General features: G+C 41.1%; 1 protein-coding gene across 1 annotated transcript; it reads left to right on the forward strand.

Moving 5' to 3' along the window:
* Positions 1-640: 640 nt before the first annotated feature.
* Positions 641-15,984, forward strand: urm1 (ubiquitin related modifier 1). The gene is made up of 5 exons (XM_030066094.1): positions 641-715; positions 3,142-3,212; positions 11,727-11,808; positions 14,167-14,215; positions 14,812-15,984. Exons 1-5 carry the CDS (start codon positions 681-683, stop codon positions 14,878-14,880), a joined length of 306 nt encoding a protein of 101 aa, XP_029921954.1. The 5' UTR covers positions 641-680; the 3' UTR covers positions 14,881-15,984.
* The last annotated feature ends 2,328 nt before the right edge of the window (positions 15,985-18,312 follow it).

Consider the following 18,312-nt stretch of genomic DNA (forward strand, 5'->3'; position numbering starts at 1 on the left):
CCTCTGGTTCCCTCGGTTTCTGACTCCCCCCCCCCCCCCCCCCCAGCGCCTCACACCTTCCTCACCCCCACAAGGCCCCTAGTCTATCTATCTATCTGCCCCTGGACTGACTCCTCATTAACACATGAATGAAGACAGGGAAAGGCCTGCTAAGGCTTCGACGCCAACAGAAGGCAGCGGATTTGCAATTCAAACCTCGCACTCACGCACTGACACCCCAACCACCCTGACCCCCCCCTCCCAAACTCCATATACTGGGACTGGAAGTGTCACCAGTATGATTGAGGACGTACGTTAAGGGGGAAGAGAGGCACACACACACACATACATACACACACATACACACACACACACAGACAGATGTGAATGCACATTCATGTCATGCCTCTGTGCACTTTCACACTGACATAATACACACTGCTCAGCTGCTCACACGCACGCACACGCACGCGCTGTCAGTGGGATGGTGAGACCGTTTGGCGAGCAAATAATAAAGTTATTCAAAATGTAATTATCGATAAATATATACGTTGAGAGTGCTTTCACTTTGCTGGTTACGTCACTGTCTTTGACGCGTGCTCTCCTCTGACAGAGTTAAAAAAAAAAAAAAAAAACTTAATTGTAGCCAAACACGTCACTTCCGTCTGTCGTTCGCACTGCTTCCTGCGTTTGACAGCAATATGGCGGCGCCCATAGCACTTCGCCTGCAGTTTGGGTAGGGGATTTTAACTCCTTCTTGTTAGTTTAAAATGCGTGTTTCTAGTTTCGTGTCAGGCAGCGAAATGTCCGTTCACCTTTGCAGTCATTTCAGTTCAGTAACATGAGTTATTTTGGTCGTATTTTTAAGGATTTCACATTAGTATTACTGCTAGGCGCTAGCTAACTGTGGCTTGGTGGTAGCATGTTCATGATGTGAATGCTGTGTGTGTGTGTGTGTGTGTGTGTGTGTGTGTGTGTGTGCTAGCGAGTGAGAGAGATAGGAGAGAGAAAGATGTTCAGCATTTTGTACAAGAAAAAACAGGAAGAACGATCAGTTTCCAGGAAAAAAAAATAATAATAATAATTTACTTTGATGATCAGACTGTAGACAAAGATTTGTGTTTTTTCTGTCAGTTAATCTTGAGTTTTGGGGAAGTTTCATATCCATAAAAAACAATTGGGCCAAACCTAAACCAAACATTGACCTCTTTAGACAAGAACTGCTCCGCTATGCTGCCACCATCAAAAACATTAAAAATCAGAAAGCTGCTAAAGCATAAAGCATACGCTATCATGGAGACATTTTGTGGAAGTGATCTGTAAAGTCCTTTTCTTTCGGTTGTTACTTTCTTGTTTATGGCACCCAGTACCCCTTGTGTGCTTGTAAATATGTATTGTTGTTATGTATGTATTGTTTGTGTCTGTATGGAAGGAAAAATTATTTAGAAACAAACAAAAAAAAATGTCAGTCACATGTCCTGCCCAGCAAAACACAGCCCACAGCAGCAGGGGGTTGAACACTGAACCGTAAAAAAATGAGCTGTTCAATGCACAATACAAAGTGCAGCGTTATGACCACATCCACAGTGTGAGAGACAAACTCAGCTGATGAATTAATGGATATCCTGAGAGTATTTTTTATGTGTTTGTGTAGATAGATAGATAGATAGATAGATAGATAGATACTTTATTCATCCCGAAGGAAATTCGCAGTTTTTCAGCAGTATCCACAGATTACAGATTAAATAAATAAAAAATAAAGAATACGATCTAAGTACAACAGAATAAGATCTAAGTACAACAGAATAAGATCTAAGTATAACCCAGTGTGCAAAAAGCAATATGCAAAAAACTGTGTGCATAGGTGTATAAAATGTGCATAGATGTAGGTCAATGTGCAAATTTAGAAGAAATATACAGTATACACAGATGATAAATAGCAGTAAGCAATATAAACACTATAAACAAGGAATATAAAAAAAATAGAAATATGAACAATTTAAACAGAAGTATGAACAATTTAAACAGCAGAGGAAAATAACCTAACCTGAGGAACACACGCTCCGACCGAGGTTCAGAGTTAGTGTGAAACCATGAGACCAAGACCGTCGACAGAACCTGACGCCCGGTACTGGGAATTCAGGAACTGTCAGACTTGATCCAGCCTCATGGAATCACCCCTTCCCCTCCAGTCTTTACGTGTGTATGTAGTCTAAGTAGACTGTTGCCTTTTAAAGAATATTTGTTGATTCCATATTGTTATCCCATATCTCTGCATGACAAATAGAGCTTATTTTTGCCAATAAGACAAAAATACAGAGAACATTAATTTTTTTCTCCCTAACGTGCAAAACAAGCTGAGCTGAAACCAAAATCGTCACCCGAGAACCATGAAACAAACCGAATTGTGGGTTCACTGAACCCTTACACCCTTGTTCAGTGGTGTACCACCTCTCTGTGTACACACAGTTTTCACAAGCCCAAGAGTTAAACTGAGCACACAGAGAGACTCCATTATTAAATATATATTGTTATTTATTTATTTATTTATTTAAAATAACACAGAGAGTGCAGATCTACTTGAGCAAATGGAGGCAAAGCACATTTTTTATTTTCCAGTATTTTTCTGTGTTCAAGTTAATAATACATTAATGTTATAAATAACTTGTCATTGGGACCAAAAACAAAAAGATGTAGCTGGGTGCTATTGTATGCACTGTCATTGTTTATTTTTTATTTATGAACAGTATGTAAGTTTACACATTTTTGTTCTTTCTCAGACACAAGTAGATGCTGCTGTCTGCTCAGAAATGTTGTCGTTAAGCGCACTAAACTTTTTATTTTATTTATTTATTTTTCATTCATGAGAAATTATTAACTTTTGATGTGTATGCGACATGTGGAATTCACATATCTTGACGGCTGCTGCACTCGACTGTGCTTTTCAGTTTGAATTGTATTTTTTTTTTTTTTTGGAAGGAAATTAAAGCAGCAGAGGTCCTAAAGTTGTGAATGTCTTGAGAAACGTTGGCAACAAACAAAAATGCGGAGTCTATTTCTGTGTGTGTGGGAGTATTTTATTAATGCCAAGAAAAATAGATATAATAGTGATGTGATGTTTTTTTTTTTTTTTTTAAATGTATGTATTTATTTTTCACACAGAGGAGGCGCAGAGCTGCTTTTTGACGGCGTAAAGGAACATCAGGTGACTCTTCCCAGCCAATCAGAGCCCTGTGAGTATCACCTGTCGCTTATTTCTCACACTTTCAGACGGTGCTCCATTTAAAATCAAAAGACTGAAATTATTATCCATATACAGTACAGGCCAAAAGTTTGGACACACCTTCTCATTCAATGCGTTTTACTTTATTTTCATGACTATTTACATTGTAGATTCTCACTGAAGGAATCAAAACTATGAATGAACACATGTGGAGTTATGTACTTAACAAAAAAAGGTGAAATAACTGAAAACATGTTTTATATTCTAGTTTCTTCAAAATAGCCACCCTTTGCTCTGATTACTGCTTTGCACACTCTTGGCATTCTCTCCATGAGCTTCAAGAGGTAGTCACCTGAAATGGTTTTCCAACAGTCTTGAAGGAGTTCCCAGAGGTGTTAAGCACTTGTTGGACCCTTTGCCTTCACTCTGCGGTCCAGCTCACCCCAAACCATCTCGATTGGGTTCAGGTCCGGTGACTGTGGAGGCCAGGTCATCTGCCGCAGCACTCCATCACTCTCCTTCTTGGTCAAATAGCCCTTACACAGCCTGGAGGTGTGTTTGGGCTCATTGTCCTGTTGAAAAATAAATGATCGTCCAACTAAACGCAAACCGGATGGGATGGCATGTCGCTGCAGGATGCTGTGGTAGCCATGCTGGTTCAGTGTGCCTTCAATTTTGAATAAATCCCCAACAGTGTCACCAGCAAAACACCCCCACACCATCACAGCTCCTCCTCCATGCTTCACAGTGGGAACCAGGCATGTGGAATCCATCCGTTCACCTTTTCTGCGTCTCACAAAGACACGGCGGTTGGAACCAAAGATCTCAAATTTGGACTCATCAGACCAAAGCACAGATTTCCACTGGTCTAATGTCCATGCCTTGTGTTTCTTGGCCCAAACAAATCTCTTCTGCTTGTTGCCTCTCCTTAGCAGTGGTTTCCTAGCAGCTATTTGACCATGAAGGCCTGATTGGCGCAGTCTCCTCTTAACAGTTGTTCTAGAGATGGGTCTGCTGCTAGAACTCTGTGTGGCATTTATCTGGTCTCTGATCTGAGAAGCTGTTAACTTGCGATTTCTGAGGCTGGTGACTCGGATGAACTTGTCCTCAGAAGCAGAGGTGACTCTTGGTCTTCCTTTCCTGGGTCGGTCCTCATGTGTGCCAGTTTCGTTGTAGCGCTTGATGGTTTTTGCGACTCCACTTGGGGACACATTTAAAGTTTTTGCAATTTTCCGGACTGACTGACCTTCATTTCTTAAAGTAATGATGGCCACTCGTCTTTCTTTAGTTAGCTTATTGGTTCCTGCCATAATATGAATTTTAACAGTTGTCCAATAGGGCTGTCGGCTGTGTAGTAACCTGACTTCTGCACAACACAACTGATGGTCCCAAACCCATTGATAAAGCAAGAAATTCCACTAATTAACCCTGATAAGGCACACCTGTAAAGTGAAAACCATTTCAGGTGACTACCTCTTGAAGCTCATGGAGAGAATGCCAAGAGTGTGCAAAGCAGTAATCAGAGCAAAGGGTGGCTATTTTGAAGAAACTAGAATATAAAACATGTTTTCAGTTATTTCAGCTTTTTTTGTTAAGTACATAACTCCACATGTGTTCATTCATAGTTTTGATTCCTTCAGTGAGAATCTGCAATGCAAATAGTCATGAAAATAAAGAAAACGCATTGAATGAGAAGGTGTGTCCAAACTTTTGGCCTGTACTGTACCTCAAAAGTATTTCAATATTTTATTAAAATCTGAAGTAGTAGAACCCAACAGATACTGGATTTTTGAGGCCAGTACTAGTAGATGAGTTAAAAACAAACAAACAAACAAACAAAAAACCTGAGCTCAAGTAACAAATGAGCTAACATTAGCTCATTTGTTACTTGAGCCACTTTTGTTTGCTTCGTTAGCTTTGTTAGCTTCATAAGCCACCCAGACTACCTGGTTATGGTTAGGAAAAGGTCGTGGTTAAAGTTACAGAACACGAGCCGATGTAAAAATGAACATGGCTCCTGCTTGACATGGGACTCAAACCCCGGTGTGCAGAATCAAAGTCCTGTTTATGATACCATCCATCACCCCACCTACCTGCTAACATTGCATTTTTTTGCTTTGTACTGTCAAGAAACTTGAAAACGTGACATTTTAGTGCATAAGTGGTTTGCAGAAATGTAAAATGCCAACATTTTGGGTTGTGTCTTCTCCTGGATTTAAAGACTTTATTACAGCAAAAGGATGCAACTTTCTGAACTCGTCAGACTGTTGAGGCATTTGCATCATTTGTCTCTACGTGCATAGTCATGATATCTGATTAATGATCGTGTATCAAAAATCTGTTTATGTTTAAATATCTCATGACAGCAGCAGCAACCGTCCACATGATATCATCACATTATCAGTGCAGGGGTATTTGGTCAAAGATATTGTGATATTTGATTTTGTCCACATTGTCCAGCCCCAGTGCCATGTTGATGTCATGTCAGATAACGACATCTTGGAAAACTTAGAACTATAAAGGGCCGTTTGTTTTCATTAAGTGAGCTGGCATGTCCTATTTGGGAACATCTTTGTGACACAGCATCAGGTGTTTTACAGCTTCCACCTGGTTTTACTGGCTTTACTTGTGTAGGGGTCATTCTGCCTATACCGCCTCATAAAAAGTAATTAAAAAAACACCAAAGGCACAACAAGGCATATATTTTATTACCTTGGCTGCACACTAAAGAAACAAGACAAAGACTTGGTCCAAAAGAATGGCTCATATTTTCAGATCTCAGTGAACTATACGTTTTGCTTATAGCTTCATCGGGTATAGCCGGAGTAGAGGAAGCTATATTAAAACTGGATCACCGGATAAACTGCTCCTCTTTGTCCTTTCTCCTTTGTCCCGCTTTCATTTCCTTCTCTTTTCCACTATTTCCTCTTTCACCTTATCATCCCCCCCCCAACATCTCTTATCTCTTTTCAGCTCTTTCCCCACATTTTGTTGTTCTTCCACCTCAATCTCATTCCTCTGTTCTTCATCTTTCTCTCACCTCTCCCTTCTTTGTCCTCCAAACCCAAACCCCCTCTTCTTCCCCCTCTTCTCCTCACATTTCTCTCACATTACTTCCTCCTACGATCACTTTCCCTTTTCTCCCCCCCTTCCCTCCCTCCCTCCCTCCCTCCTTCCTTCCCTCCTCCTCTCTAACATCTGTGAGGCTGACGTCCATTCTCTTTGCCCGCTCTTTCACTTGTAAATGCTGCCCACTGATAATGCTGGTTTGTGTGTGTGTGTGTGTGTGTGTGTGTGTGTGTGTGTGTAAAAGGGGGTAGTTCAGAGGGTAAAGGGGAAGTTTATGTTGTTAAAGGGGGGTGCAAGAGAGCAATTGTGGTGCAAAGTCATTTTTGTGTAGAGACACTTGGGCTGAAATGGCGGGCAAGCGCTCCTGACCCAGTTGCTTTCAGGTTTCTCATGGGTCGTGGAATTTCTGGAAAGCCTTTTGAAGAATAAATAAAGAATTTTGAAGGCTATTCCAGGCAAGGAAAGTCAGGAAATTCAATAGATTTTCAGGACAAATCATGGAATATCATGGATTTTTTTGGGGTCATCCTCTGTCTTAATTAAAAAAAAAAAAAAGAATTGAATAGAAGCAGGATCGCAGAATAGTGCAGGATTGTAACTTTGAATCTTAAGTGTGTTTAAAGTATTGATTGAAAAAATATGCCATGTTTGTATAGGTCATGGAAATTCAACATTTTGGTCATGGAAAGTCATGGAAAAGTCAGGGAATTTTACATTTGACTTCAAGCGGGAGCCCCGTCATACATATATTTCTATGTTGGAAACCACATAAAGTAGAAGAGGCGAAAGCTGGGAATCTAAAAACTTTTTTCATCCCAGAATCCAGACTCTTTGCATTTTGTTTTGCCCAAAGATTTGAGCCCGTTCTAACCCAAATCACTGACACATCATGGAGGAGCCAACGGAAACATGCCTGCAGCCCATTTTCATTTCCCCGACCCCACTCAGGACAGGTGGAAGTCATGGAGAAAATAAAGAAAGGCATGAAGAGCCGGGGAAAAAGTGACAGGGTTCAGGTTAGGAAAGGAGGAAGGAATAGTTGTTTGCTGTTGTGGTTGTTTGTTTGTTTGTTTATTTGTGTATGTGTGTGTGCATGCACTTCTTAGATTAAAAGCGGGGGGATTTGTAACCGACTGAATGTGAGCGTGCTGGCATGAGTGAGTGTGAAAAGAGAGAATGCACCGTTTACGACCCCACCAATGAAAATGTAAAAATTGTCCCAATTAAATAATTTTGTCACAAGACTAGATTTCCGATGCCTTAAACCGCTTTGCTATCGCGCCTGTTCAAACGGTATTGTTTCTGACGCAGTCATGCCAATAAAGCGATAATGAGTTGAATTGAGAGAAATGTGTCTGTGGTGTTTTACCCAACAAAGGGTGTTCATCCATGGTGCTGATGTTACCACGACAACAAAAAGACAAAAGTTGACCAGAACGGAGAATGTCAGCCAGATATGACCTTGGTGGACCGGTTGACCTGTGTGTGATGTGTGCGTCTACTTGTGTGTGTGGGAGTGTGTATGCGAAACAGGGGCTCGAAAATCTGAACTTTTGCCATGCAGCCCATTAAGTTCATAATTTCAGATTTTCACATCATGGTGAAATCCGTCTTCCTATGAGGACAGATGTTTTTTTTTTTTTTGTTTTTTTTTGGGATGTGAAGTGTGGACGTCCTGTGTAAAATCAGTCTGGGTGATTTCTGTCAGAAAGCACACGAGGCTCTAACAGAATTTCCGTTCCTAACCCTAAATCTAACCTTAACCCTTTTTTTTCTCGACTGAATTGTGTAACAGAAAGCGTTGGGGGCTGTTTTTGCAGATGTGCTTAAAAATGTTCTCCATTACGTGTCATTTTGATTTGGACGTGCTTGTGTGTTTGTATCGGGGTGACTAAGAGGCGGACAGAGAGATGAAGCGGGGGTGCAGGGAAGGCAGATATAATTGGTTCTGAATCCTTCGCATTTCTCTTTGACCCCAGTCGGTGATTGATGACCCTCGACTGAAAGACCCCACCCCTGATTTCTCTCTCTGTTTCTCTCTTTTTCTCATGCACACACATGTATACAACACAACCTCCGTGATCTGAGGAGCACATAGTTTCTGCCCCTCACATCATGAGAGAGATGGATAGCCCCCCGCCCCTCCTCTCACGGCCACCAGAGCCATCAGAGCCGCACGAAGACAGCAGGCAAAAAAAAAACAAAACACAACAAAAAAAACAGCAAGTCTCACACACAAAAGAAAAAGCGGGCATGGTTTTGAATCAGTGTCAAAATGGCGCCCTTTCCCTCGCTCCTCTTTGGCTCTCCCTCCCTCCCCGCACATCGCAGCTATCCCAAGATGCATCGGGAGCCGGTGACGCATTTTCCTTCTCTGTCTGCATGTTCCCTCATTTTCTTGTCCTCCCCACCTGGGCTGCGGAGCGCGGTCCAGCTCTCACCTCGCAGTCTCTCGACATCCTCTCTCTTCATCTCCACATCTGAAACACTCTTCATTTCATGACGTTATCTTTGTCGCCACTGCAGTCACAATCAAGAGCCCGTCGTCTCGGTACAGACTGCAGATAATTAAATTTTGCAGACCTGTGTATAGCGTTACACAAGAAAGCCATAAAGAAGGGCAGTGTCTGACGGGGTTGTTTTTTTTTTTTTTTTAAATTAAAAAAGCAACACAGTTCTTGATGACACTTTGAACTGATTAGCAACCTGTGTGTTTAGGTAAGGCTGGAGACAGTGTGTGTTCAGACCTATTATAGAGGCTTTCTGTGTGCAAATTTAATACATTTGCTTGCTCGTGTGTAAGAAAGACAAAGGAGAGAGAGAGAGAAGGGAGAAGATGGAGAGAACTTAGAAGAGGAGAGGAGAGGTGTGCAGCTTTTTTATGAGACAGCGAGAGAAGGAGGGAGTGTGAGATGGAGAGAGAGAGCAAATGAAAAAGTAAATTGACGAGAGGATGAAAGAGCGAATAAGGGGTAATGGTGGAGAAAAAGAGCGATAGTGAAAAGGCAGAGAGTGAAAAGAAAAGAGTCACCACAAAGAAGGAGTTATGACTGCTGTAGTGATTGGTTCTGTTTTTAGCCCTGCTGAGGTGCAGGTCAATATTCACTGCTTTGCAGTGTGTGTGTGTGTGTGTGTGTGTGTGCGCGCGCGCGTGTGAGTGTGTGTGTTGCAAGGGAAGGTATTCGTCTTTTTTTTTTTTTTTTATAGGGAGGCCAAGAACCAGGGAAAACTAGCACTATCATTATACTACTGAGCTGGCCGACAGCACTCCAATTAACCTGAACACCATGCACATGAGCGTGGAACTGCGTGCACAGGCAGACACACACACTCACTTGCTCTCTCTCACCCACACACACACACACCTTAAGCATCACATAGCATCTACACAGTCTGTCGCCCTCAGTTTTCATAGCCACACTGACCAGGCAGGTGCGTCTGGAAATCTCGTTTTAAGGGCATTTAATTTTCTCCGGTGCTGCGGGGCAAAGGTACAGCGCTGAATTTTCACACGTGGGCTTGTGAACAGCGTAACTGCTCCAGAAAAAGGAACAAAAGAAAAAAAAAAAACGACAGATTTTAAAAGATATTTTGTGTGCCGACCCACTTTTGAAAATTGACAGCTATTTTCAGTGCACCGCTATGACGTAAAATTTCTTAAGCATGACACTAAGGAATGGATTATCATTTTTGGTGAATAAAATATCCTAAAACAAAATGTGTGATAATTTTAGATCCGCATGATGAAAACCAGCATGCACTCTAAATTAAAAAAAAAAAAAAAAAAAAAATTCTCATTGGTTTATTTATCTTGCTCTTCATGCTTTGTGTAGGTCGGTATGGCACTGATGGTGCTCAAATAAGCAGTGCTACTATATTTCTGTTGTTTTTTTTTTTTTTTTTTTCTCTCTATAAAGAAGAGTGTGCTCCCCTCTCTCTGATGTGTGTTTTTCTGGGAACAGAGGGGGCTGTAGATGTTGTAACGTTTGATGCGGTATTAGCAAAGCCTTTGATACAGCTGAACTCCTCTGACTTGAACAAATCCCCGCGTGCTTCTGTAACGCTCGCTACGCCTACCTGCTACGCCTTTACAGCTCTCCTTTCACCTGGCTGAGGATGACTCACTGTCTTCCTCTTACCTTTGTATGTGCTCCATCTGTCTAGCCGCTCCTGGCTCTTTTTTTGTCTTCCCCACCAAGTGTGTGTGTGTGTGTGTACCATTTTTCCTCCTATATTTCTTTATGCTCTCAATTTTTGCCTTCTTTTATCATTTCCTTCCTGAATGAACTGGTGTGTGTGTGTGTGCGTGTGTGTGTGAGATATGGCAACCAGCAGTTCCACTCTTAAGTATTATTGTGAGTCACTATGCACTTGATCGTTGTGATTGACACAAATAAATACACATAGCACATCTAAATACAACCGATTAACTGTTTTTCCCCTCATAGCTTTCATAAGAAAACATTACTTTGTGTGTGTGTGTGTGTGTGTGTGTGTTGAATGCCCAAGTTCATATTTTGCTGTGCTGGCGCGTGATTTTTACCACATTTCCACCAACCGTCTTCACCACACAGGCGTGCACACACACTCTCAGAGGCACTTACACCACCTTGAATCGTTTAAATGTTAATGATAACCGTGGCTGTTATATATTCATAGTTAGATATTTAGCAGGGATTTATCCTAAAACCTCTCATTATAGTTGCCTTTGTGATTGTGGCTCGGTCTGAGTGAGGCTCAAGCCATTGTTGAGACAAGGTCAATCTGATTGTTCGAGAGGTCAGACTCATAGAAAATTCAAGCATCGCTGATGTTCCAGCCGGGGCGAAAGGCGCTGCGTCCAGTGTCTGACAAAGAAAATTATTATTTTGGACGTGGGATTTTGACTTTTATTGTTTTGTTGTCTAATACTCAAAATCGCCCACCATGATAACACGGTTAGAGAATAAGATTAATTGTATTTACACTTATTACATCTGGCTCAGTGCTCTGGATGTTTTGTTGTAATTATAATAATAATAATGATTATTATTTTAGCTTTGGAAACATGTATGATGCTTGATCAGTGTTATTTTTATGTGTGTGTGTGTTTGTGTGTATCTGTGTGGGGCTGAACTTTATACATAGATATATTTATATAATTTTTTTTCCTTCTATCCAAGGTGAACAATATCGCTCTTGGCTGTTCAATACTATGAGACATCAGTCAACCCATCCCCCCGGGTGTTCTCTCCTTTACCCCCCAATATACACACACACACCCACACACACACACACACACATGCACACCCTTGTCCCGCCTGGTGCCTCTGTCGCGTCACATCGACCAGGAGGCTGGAACCACACACCTTGACCCTTAACCCCTGACCTATAACCTCTGTTGTCTGCCTCTTTCTGTGTGTGTGTGTGTGTGTGTGTGTGTGTGTGTGTGTGTGTGTGTGTGTGTGTGTTCCAGGGGACATGAAGCAGCTGCTAGTCTGGATCCAACGGAACCTGCTGAAGGAGCGTCCCGAGCTCTTTGTCCAGGGAGACTCTGTGTGAGTCGGCGTGCACTTGACACACACACTTGAGCAGTGCGCCAAAATATTTGAATATTAAACAAATGATTTCTGTTTTGGACTGTCACCAGATCACAATATCAAATATCAAATGTGAGCATAATGCTAATATATGAGCGTCACTGTTTATTCCATCAGACACGAACAGAATGTTAAAAAATTAGAAAATGAACCTCAGTTGTTCTGAGGAATTTTTCCTGCAATCTAAACCTTTGTGGGATAGCAGACGATCACGCTGAGCTGAAAAAATACAGCTTCAGGTTATAGCTTTCACTAAGATGATTACCTGTTTGTGTGCATGTATATATGTGTGTGTGTATGTGTGTGTGTGCGTGTGTGTCATAGAGTGAGAGAGAAAGACAGAAAGAGAGTGAGAGCATGTCCTTCTGCATGTCTGTGTGTGAGAGCTTGTATGTGTTTGTGTGTGTGTGAGAGCTGCAATGTGTTTATGTTCACAGGCGTACATGTGTGTTAGTGTGTGTCTTGTGTGTGTTTTATGTGTGTGTGTGTGTGTGTGTGTGTGTGAGTGAGTGTATGTCCAGGGCTGAGAGCAGCCTTATAGGACTGGTTGACTTTTACAGCTGCCTTTATAGAAGACTATTTATAGCACCACCTAACCAATGAATGGAGTAAAAGCTGGGCTACCTATAAACCTTATAGATTAGGTGTATGTGTGCATGTGTGTGTTCACGTGTGTGTGTGTGTTGCTGTAAACCACCATCAAGGTTTTTCTTCATTATTTTAAAAAAGATCTATGGGCGACTTGTGTCTATATGGGCTTTTTTTTTTTTTTTTTTACGCTCTTTTGTCCTTTTCTCAATGCAGCCACGTTCTTCTGTGTGTGTGTGTGTGTCGGTGTGTGTGTGTGTGTGTGTGTTTGTGCATGTGCGCCTTGTGCACGTGATTGTGTGTGCACCCTTGTAGTTTCCCCTCTTATCGCCCTTTCACATCGACGTCACACATCTACGAAGGAGAGTGGAGTTTTTTTTTTTTTTTTTTTCAGTGGTATGAGGGACGTTTGTATCCATGGAACCAGATGCACCGAATGTTGCATTTTGCCTTTAACTCACTGGTGGTGTTACATTGTGTTTCCTCTGTGGCTTTTAGAGAAATAACACACACACACACACACACACGCTCAGAAGACAACAGCTATGAGTACCTGTCAACTGCCCCCACCCCTTTTATTTCCCATTATCCCCCTCAGAAAGGAAATTTTTCATTCTCTCTTGTGGTTGTAGGTATTTTGGGTTCTTATTCATTTGTAATGAAAATTGTAGTTTTCTTTCTATTCTCTTTGTTATTTCACCTCAATCATTTCCATTTCTTTAAAATTAAAAAAAAAAAAAAAAAAAAAAAATACACCATTACCTTCAGTCTCCTGTTAGCCAGACGGCATTTTGGGAGCAGAAAAAGGTGATATTGTCTTTACTAAGGATGCATATTTATAAATATCACAGTTTCAATGTGGATAACCTTATGACAAAAGGAGAATCACACGATGATTTTTGATCATGATTGTATGCAAAACCACTTTTCTACATTACCTTAAAATATTTCCCATATGTCACACCCCCAAAAAAGCCAGAAGGCATTTTTCTTTAAATTGGGAGCGTAACCCCAAAACCTTTGCTTGTGACCCTACACACGCGCTGTAATACACAAACACACACGAACACATCCGCATTCATAATCATAACCACAATCAGGAGTGTGACTGTAGACATTAATATTTGGTAAAAAAAATTATACAGCTGTGTGTTGAAACAAAAACAAATTTGCTTTAACTTAGCTTTATTTTTCTGTAGAAATACATATCTCATATAATTGTATAGAATAACTAAATAGCCTAGATCAGTTCTCTCTAGTGCAGTATTTTTTTTAACAATATATTTTAATTTAATGGCCTTTTCACCTTTTGCAAACAGCGGAAATCTCCAAGTGCAAAAATCAACTTTTAAATCTGTTAAATCAGTGTCAAATATTTGAATGTAATAAATCTTTATTTCTTCTTTATGAAACATAGTCATTTTTTGCGCTGTTTTCACTTTTTTTTTATTTCAACACAGCTGAACAATTGGTATTTTCTACAAATGATATATTTTAGTGCATGATGATTATTTGTATGGCATTTCTTTAGGGTACACAAATTGTGGCGTATAAGGTGTGTATGTTATCACTATGTGTATGCACTATGTATATGTATACATTGTGTGTGTGTGTGTGTGTGTGTGTGTGTGTGTGTGTGTGTGTGTTGTGTGCACGCACAAGCTTACACCAGTGTATATTAGCACTGGGAGAAGGTGTGTGACTGGTGACTGGTGTGTTTTCCCACAGGAGGCCGGGGATCCTGGTGCTTATCAATGATGCCGACTGGGAGCTGATGGTGAGGACTGGGAGCCACGTTCACTGCTGGACGGTGCAGAGAGCGTGTTTCTGGCTGCGTGTGATCACTCGCACTACAGCTGCTTCATTTTTTCTTTTTCTAAATCTACCTGTTCTGTCTCCAAGACACGCCAGAGGTTTTCATTGTTAACCAGCTTTGGCTGTATTTGTGAAAACACACACACACCAACACTGAAACCTCCTCAGCCCTGCATGATTGACTGCATGGATGTATAAATAAGGAGGAGGAATAGTGTGTATGCATATTAACTGATGCTGAGATTGTGTTCCTTCTTATATCTGAGATGACGCTTCATATAATGTGAATGTCGAGGTTTCTCCTCGGGGTCTTACATGGACGCAAATTTACATGCACACACCGTCTAAATGCTTCAATTTAAATCCACTTATTCAGTTACTGTACACAGGGTGCAAATAAAATGAACAGGTTTTTCATTGTTTGGACCTTAATGGGAACATATGAGTACACACACGTTTGCATTAGCAAGCACACATATTTTTTTGGACATCTGTAGGCGTATAGGATTGAATACTGAATATTTCATGTTGTGTGTGTGTGTGTGTTTTGGTCCTCAGGGGGAATTGGAGTACCAACTGCAAGACCAAGACAATGTTGTGTTCATTTCTACTCTTCATGGAGGCTAAAGAAACACAGAAAAACAAACACACACGCCCAACAGCTCTGTGACAGAGACACAGCCTTGTCTATACTCCTTCGCCCCACTTTGCAACAAAATGTCTCCCCATTGGACGCCGTGGATCTGTCAGCCAGCTGTGTGTCAGATGACCCGGAGGTGATTGATGCTCTCCCGTGGGAATGAGTGGAAAATCAGAGATGTTTACAGACTTAAATTTTACAGACTTTTATATGAACCCCAAACTTCTCAGCAAGCTGCAGGAGCTCAGACTGTGGTCTCCCTGGTCAGCTTGCAGGTGTAAGTGTGTAAATATACCAAGATGCTACGTCTCCCTCCACCTCTCTACTCCAGAGCTTTACGGCTGAAGAAAATATGTGCTCATTTTGAGGCTCATTTGGAGGCTGAAAAATGCCCTCAGGTTCCTCCAGAATGGAATAGAAAACAATAAAAAAAGGTCTTCTGTAGAGCATTTTTAATGTGCCTCCTTAAGTGTTTTGGTCCCATTTGGTTTCAGAATAATTTAAATTTCTTTCATATGTTTTATTTACCATTAGCCTCTGATGATTTTTTTTTCAATGAAATGCAACAACTTATCAATTATATTTCCCTGTTAACAGTAAAAGAAAATAGATTAATAAGTACTTAATATCATCATAATTATTGTAATTATTATTTTAGGGCAGTGCCTTGGATCTTTGTTTTATCCTAATTTTTGTGTTTGTGTGGATTACGGCCAACAAAATTGTGACCAAAATAATAAACTGAAATATGAAATTAATTTTACAGCAGACCAGTGTATTTCCACTCTGTGTCTTCCTATGATGTTACACTGTAGCCTGTTACACAGAGAGAATTTAGCCCAGTAAGTCTTTTTTTTTTTTTTCATATGTGAGCTGGCAGGTGTTCTTTTTTCTGTCTACTCTTATTACCTAAGCACATTCAGTCACAGCGGCGGGATTTCATACATAAAAATTGCTTTTTTTTTTCCAACTTGATGTACAATTTGCCTTTCTCACAGGACCATTTTTTGCAAAGAAAATGGCAACATTAGGAATGAAAGTAGGAACATGTAACTCTGATCTAATGTTTAATAAAAGAATTTCACTACCAACCGTGAGTTCAACTGCAAATTAAACTTTTTTTTGCCATGGATTATTGATAATTGCTGTTAAAGTAATTATGATGTGATGATTTTAATTTTGCATGGTGTAAAATGCTTTACGTTTCCTCGCACCACATAACACACTGACGCACTGCAACAGCTGCAACGCCTGCGTTTACAACACAACCGTAAATCCTGAACATATAAGGCCTAAAGCCCATATTTTGGCTGCAAGAATCCTGGACTTTATAGGCCATCACCTCTATGCCGCACACATTACCATAACGCTTTACTCAATTAGGATTTTACATCACGCCTCGATAATTCCTGGTGATAGCCTGGGCCTATATCTGATCGATGTAAGCCCGGCTCTGTGATCGGATTGGAGTTTTAGGGTGATTAGACGGGACGTGAGGGACTATTTACCGTCCTGTTGCCCCCCTTCAGCCGGAATATTCATAAGAGCTATGGTGGTAGTGGTGGAGGGGGGAAGGGGGGGACTAGAGCACCACTGCGGGAGGTCGAGGTCTAGCCTCCGGGCTGCCCTCCCCTGAACGCCCGGGGCGACCTAAAACCTTTTCTCGGTTGTGGAGTCCGATTTGCAACGGGAAACCGGCTGATAATGGCCGGTAGAAAGAAAATGCTAATAAGGCTGCGAGGGGGTTGTTGTGAAGGGAGAAAACGTAGTGCTACTGTGTCAGTGTGTGTGTGTGTGTGTGTGTGTGTGTGAGAGAGAGAGAGAGAGAGAGAGAGAGAGGGAGGGAGAGAGAGAGAGAGAGAGAGAGAGAGAGAGAGAGAGAGAGAGAGAGAGAGAGAGTTTGGGCAGCGATTATCAAACACAATTCAAACTGTGAATCTGAAAAGAGCCTAAAATAAACTGGTTTTGTCAGGAGACTTTTAATTAATTCTTTTTTTTTTCTTTTTCTTTTCTTTTCTTTTTTTTTTTTGGAAACATAAAAACTCTATAGGCCTACAGAAAAAAAAAAAAAAAAAAACTGTGTAGGCATTGCTACTTCCATTAGGCCTGCATTTTTAAATATAATTTGAATTAAAGTTAGGCTTTCCCGTCAGAATTAAGATAAATTAAGATAATAATCTTAATTTATCATTATTATTATTATTGTTATTATTATTATTATTATTATTATTATTATTATTATTCCCTTGTATAAAAGTTTATTTACATGCATATGTCACATTTTAAATTGTAAAATCTTCATAAATGATTGTTGTTATACTTTGCTGTCAGCATGTTGATGCTCCATATTAATTATCCATAGGCTACTTTGTAGCTATATAAAGAAGCATCAGGCCAAATATTGTTCCGTGCTGATTTAAGCCAGTATTTGTTTAGGCTTAACCCTCCCCCCTTTTTTTTTAAATTGGTGAATATAGATAGACGGGCTTACATCCAGGCTGAAGTTTATGCGTTGGGTTATAAACACATCAGCCTTTAAGTTTTGGGGTTGCTCGGAGGAGGAGGGGGTGTATTTGTTTTGCTGACACAGCCTTCCAGCACAGAGTCAGGGTCTGGACCGTAAAATGGCCCAGTTTATAATATCCACAGGCCACAGGAGCCTGCAATGACTGACTGCTCAAGACAGGGAGATGATGGCGTGAAGGGGGAGAGAGGAGAGGAGAGGGGTGGGGGGGTGGAGGGGTGGAGGGGGTGCATCTCATTGTACCTATCCCTACCATCAGACCATGAGACCACACACAGGTACAGAGTAGGCTATAACCGCCTCGCAACAGTTCAGACCAGCTCTTAATCATCTTCAGTTTACAGCAGCAGTGATGTGGTGAGCAAAATAGAAGCTCCACTATGAGCCGCAGTTCGAGGTAAACTATATCAAGGCAAACAGAGGAGGAAAACCTCTCATATTTTTAGATACAGTTTTTTTTTTCTTAAATACACAAATCGTCTAGACCACCACTGATGACCCAGAGAGGGCAAAAAAATCTTCCCAAACTGGGTTTCTCTCCACTACATCCATACAGCAAAGTCGCCATATTTGGCTTTATAATCTGATTATGAGCATAACTCGTGTAGTGTGTCAACACGGCTGAAGGTTGTTCCTGTTTTCACGCGTTCTTGTACGCCAGTGCACCTTATTTACTGAACAGGCTGGCGTCTATATGGGCTATGCTACACCACAAACCTCACTCACCATTTCCTCCCTTGACATAAACTGCTGTCTGTGGCTCTCCATCCTAAAGCCATAGCTGCCATGATACCCTTGGTGCTGAGACCCTGGCCGTGAACAAAGACACTACCTGTGAAAATTGGCAAGTGGGGCTGCAGAAACTTTGGAAAACTCCGATGGACAGATATAATCT

The sequence above is a fragment of the Myripristis murdjan genome, chromosome 12 (assembly GCF_902150065.1).
Source record: "Myripristis murdjan chromosome 12, fMyrMur1.1, whole genome shotgun sequence".
NCBI classification, from domain to species: Eukaryota; Metazoa; Chordata; class Actinopteri; order Holocentriformes; family Holocentridae; genus Myripristis; species Myripristis murdjan.

Excerpts from the sequence above, each read along its gene's own strand:
- urm1 (XM_030066094.1), top strand. The coding sequence starts at position 681 with ATGGCGGCGCCCATAGCACTTCGCCTGCAGTTTGG. Across the intron at positions 716-3,141 it reads GCACTTCGCCTGCAGTTTGG|AGGAGGCGCAGAGCTGCTTT; the intron begins GTAGGGGATTTT and ends TTTTTCACACAG. Across the intron at positions 14,216-14,811 it reads ATGCCGACTGGGAGCTGATG|GGGGAATTGGAGTACCAACT; the intron begins GTGAGGACTGGG and ends TTTGGTCCTCAG.